Source organism: Pinus tabuliformis, chromosome 9, assembly GCF_031772625.1.
Source record: "Pinus tabuliformis cultivar Carrire ecotype Pingquan chromosome 9, CPIR1, whole genome shotgun sequence".
NCBI classification, from domain to species: Eukaryota; Viridiplantae; Streptophyta; class Pinopsida; order Pinales; family Pinaceae; genus Pinus; species Pinus tabuliformis.
The window spans coordinates 1,701,480,978-1,701,484,746 of NC_142307.1; the positions used below are offsets into that span (position 1 = coordinate 1,701,480,978).

A 3,769-nucleotide genomic window follows, 5' to 3' on the forward strand; every position below is an offset into this window, starting at 1 on the left:
TAATAATTAATAATATTATTAATTAATATGCCTATATGTAGATAAAGGAAATGTATGTACATCTTTCACTGTAATAGTAATTATACATTTCACTTCCAAAAAAACAACGTTAACTATTAATGAAAATGAAAATTTATTACGTGGACAGTTTTTCATATTCTCCTTTGTATTCGGTTATATAACTCCAGAAAGACAAGGGTATGATACCATTCCCAGAATCTAATTCATCCCTGCTGTGGATGTTTGTTTTCATAAATTTTCTAAATTGCGATAATGGTTGGTACTGTACCCTGCACTGTCAGGGATTCTACACAACTGGAAGATTCTTCTGTTCTTTAAATCAACTGAACCCAAATGAAAGACGCGGCTATTGGAAGCGGGGGCAGGCATTCGATTTTTGGGACGTGGAGTGTGAGATGGGGCATGGGCTACATGTGTTCGTCTCGACTCTCGACCTTTTCTTCCTGTTGTGTTGTTCTCTACTTTTATGTTCATACCAGGAGACGCTTCCCCACGCTGCCATAAATACCATAAGGATCCACCTCCTCTTCACACTCCCGCTCCATATATCTATCAATCTTTCACGGTAACGAAAGAAGAAAAGCAATGGATGTTTTCTCCCCTCCGATCACTACGAGACTGGCTCTTAAATGGGCGAGCCTAGGCGTAACCCTTCTGCTCCTTCTTCAGTGGGGCACCCCAACGGTTGATGCACGTGAAGGCATTATGTATGGAGAGGGCCTGCAACAACAACGACGCTCCTGCGATCCGCAACGACTGTCTCAGTGCCGGGACTACGTGGAGTGCCGGAGAGAGCAGCCATCGGAGAGATGCTGCGAGGAATTGGAAAGAATGTCTCCACAATGCCGGTGCCGAGCCATACAGCAAGTACTCGACCAATCTCAATCGTATATTAGAACCACGGAGGACCTCTCCATGGATTCTGAGGCTGCACATAACCAACGTCGCCGCCGCGAATTGCGTGGAAGAGAAGAGGAGGAGGAGGCGGAGGAGAGAGCCGCTTACCTTCCAGAAACCTGCAACGTCCGCCAGCCTCCCCGCCGGTGCGATGTTCAACGCCGTTCTCGTAAGTCTTTCCATCGATCGATATCCATGACTACTCATTATCAACACAAACAGTAATTAATTTCTGTAGCTTTGTGTGTAGGAAGCTGCTGTCAGTATACTGACTATCACATTCTTTCATTTATTCACGATGCTACTTGTTATTCATGTTAATCCATCCTCTAGTCTGCCATGTTCGCTGTAATTTATATCTATTTTTGCTTGAAACACTGCCGACACCTGAATCTAATTCATGTGTTTATGGTATCTATTTTTGCTTGAAACACTGCCGACACCTGAATCTAATTCATGTGTTTATGGTGTGCGGAGGACAGGCTATTTCACGACGGACAGCGGCTTTTAAGTGCGCGACGAACAGAAAATATAGATAATGTGTCTATGTAACTAAATAAGCAAGGGAGTGATCACTTAAGCCGCTATGAAATTGTGGGTTTACTTTCGGAGGAGCTTATGGTTGTATACATCTATAGGCTCTCGTCCCATTTCATTTGATGCCCACCACTTATATCATAGCTTGATGTGTTCCCTTCTATGTAATAAACGACTGAATGAACGAGCAAAAAATCATTTTGTTTCAATGCCATGGCCACCATCAAAGCCGGCTTCCTCTCATTTTATCAGCGAATGCAATATATGCTTTGAGGCAAAGAGATGAATTCGACTATATAAGAATATCAAAAAGTATCAACAATAAAGTAAATCTTTTCGTTAGAAAATTCAAACATGTGAAAATATCTTTACACTCAGAAAATACAAACATAATTTGACTCTCCGTAAGAGCTCATAACTACATCGAAAGGAAGATGTTGGGTTTTTGGTGTTTCTTTCGATGTTGGGTTTTTGGTGTTTCCGTATCAAAAATATAGTATTTTTCAAAAACAAAATAAAATAAATAATGATTTAGAATGACCCTAGTGTGCACGGAAGATAAAATAATGATTTAGAATTATCATAGTGTGCAGGGAAGATAAAATAATGATTTAGAATTATCATAGTGTGGAGGGAACATAAAAAAATCACATAGAAAATATCAACAACTTTTTTTTATTTCTATTTCTAGCAATAATAATTACAACAACTTTCTCTTTTGAGTTCAAGTCTCATATTACTAGCACTCAACTTTCATATCACTAGCAATAATACTTATAAGGGCCTTCTTTCCCCATCTCAACTTTGAATTGCTCAATAATGAATGAACTCAATTTTATCTATAGAAGATTTCTTAGTTTTTTCTTCAGCTCAACTCTCAATTGCTCAATAATGAATGAACTCAATTTTCTTTATAGTAGATTTCTCAGTTTTAGTTATAAGGGAGAAGTTTTCTAGGAACTTTCTCTTTTGAGTTCATGTCTCATATTACTAGCACTCAACTCTCATATTACTAGCAATAATACTTATAAGGGCCTTCTTTCTTCAGCTCAACTCTGGATTTCTCAATAATGAATGAACTCAATTTTATCTATAGAAGATTTCTGAGTTTTTTCTTCAGCTCAACTCTCAATTGCTCAATAATGAATGAACTCAATTTTATTTATAGTAGATTTCTCAGTTTTAGTTACAAGGGAGAAGTTTTCATTTCATTCTAGAAGTAAAATTAATAATATTTACACTTTCACTCAACCATATTTGAAGTCACACTTAAATATTTCCACTTACACTTAAATATTTGTATTCACTCTTAACTATATTTGCATTCACTTTTAACTATATTTGGACTAACACTAAACAATCTCCTACTTAAATATTTTCTCTCACTTAAATATTTGCATTCACTCTTAACTATATTTGCATTCACTTTTAACTATATTTGGAGCAGCACTTAACAATCTCCAATCTCCCACGTGAGACCAAATGTTAAAGCCACTAATCTCTTCCTAAAAATTTCTCATCACCCTTGTATCACACCACACACTGTTCTATAAAGCTCCTCCTCATCTAGTACTCAATGAATCCAATGATATATATCTTCTGTATACTTTGTTTTAGAAATATATAATGGCTTTTTTGCTAAGTGAATAGCGCTATGACAATCACAATGAAATATATACTTGTCTTGTTTTATTTACAAATATTCTAGAAAGTGTGCATCTATAACATCTTCTTAAAAGTTTCTATTCAAGCTATATATTGTTCCTTTGTTGTGGAGAAAGCTACTAGCTTTTGCAGTCTTGACACTAAAGACATCGATGTACTACAAAAATTATACAAATAACTAGTGAAGCATAATGAGTCCTTCTCATTTCCTCTTTCTCCTCGTCATCAAAAGGACATAAATCAACACTAAGTTTGGTTTTATGTGCAAGGGATGTACCAATTGGTTTGGAATCATTCATATTGAACCTCTCTAACAACTTTTCAATATATTTCTTTTGTGATAGCCATAAATTTTTGTTCTTTTTATCACATATGATTGTCATACCCAATATTTGTTGTACTAGACGTTAATATCTTATTGCAAATTTGCTGCCCAAATCTTTCTTCACCTTGTTGATCATGTTTTTATCATGTCCAACAATTAACATGTCATCCACATATAACAATAATATAATGTACCCTTCTTCATATCTCTTGACGTAAACACAATGATCAACCTCTAATATTTTAAAACTATCTTCCAAAATAAATGAATCAAATTTCTTATATCATTGGCATGGCAACTGTTTGATCCCATAGAGGTTCTTTT

The 3,769-nt window shown here is 36.0% G+C and overlaps 1 protein-coding gene across 1 annotated transcript; it reads left to right on the forward strand.

Annotated features, from left to right (window-relative positions):
- Positions 1-529: 529 nt before the first annotated feature.
- On the forward strand, positions 530-1,448 carry LOC149155436 (2S seed storage-like protein). The gene is made up of 2 exons (XM_089440488.1): positions 530-1,087; positions 1,401-1,448. The coding sequence occupies exons 1-2, from the start codon at positions 607-609 to the stop codon at positions 1,427-1,429; spliced, it is 510 nt and encodes a 169-aa protein (XP_089296614.1). The 5' UTR covers positions 530-606; the 3' UTR covers positions 1,430-1,448.
- Positions 1,449-3,769: the final 2,321 nt, after the last annotated feature.

What these genes read in the sequence shown, in the direction of transcription:
- LOC149155436 (XM_089440488.1), top strand. Translation starts at nt 607, where the DNA reads ATGGATGTTTTCTCCCCTCCGATCACTACGAGACTGGCTCTTAAATGG. An exon ending in CGATGTTCAACGCCGTTCTC is followed by an intron (nt 1,088 to 1,400) that starts GTAAGTCTTTCC and finishes TGCGGAGGACAG; the next exon opens with GCTATTTCACGACGGACAGC.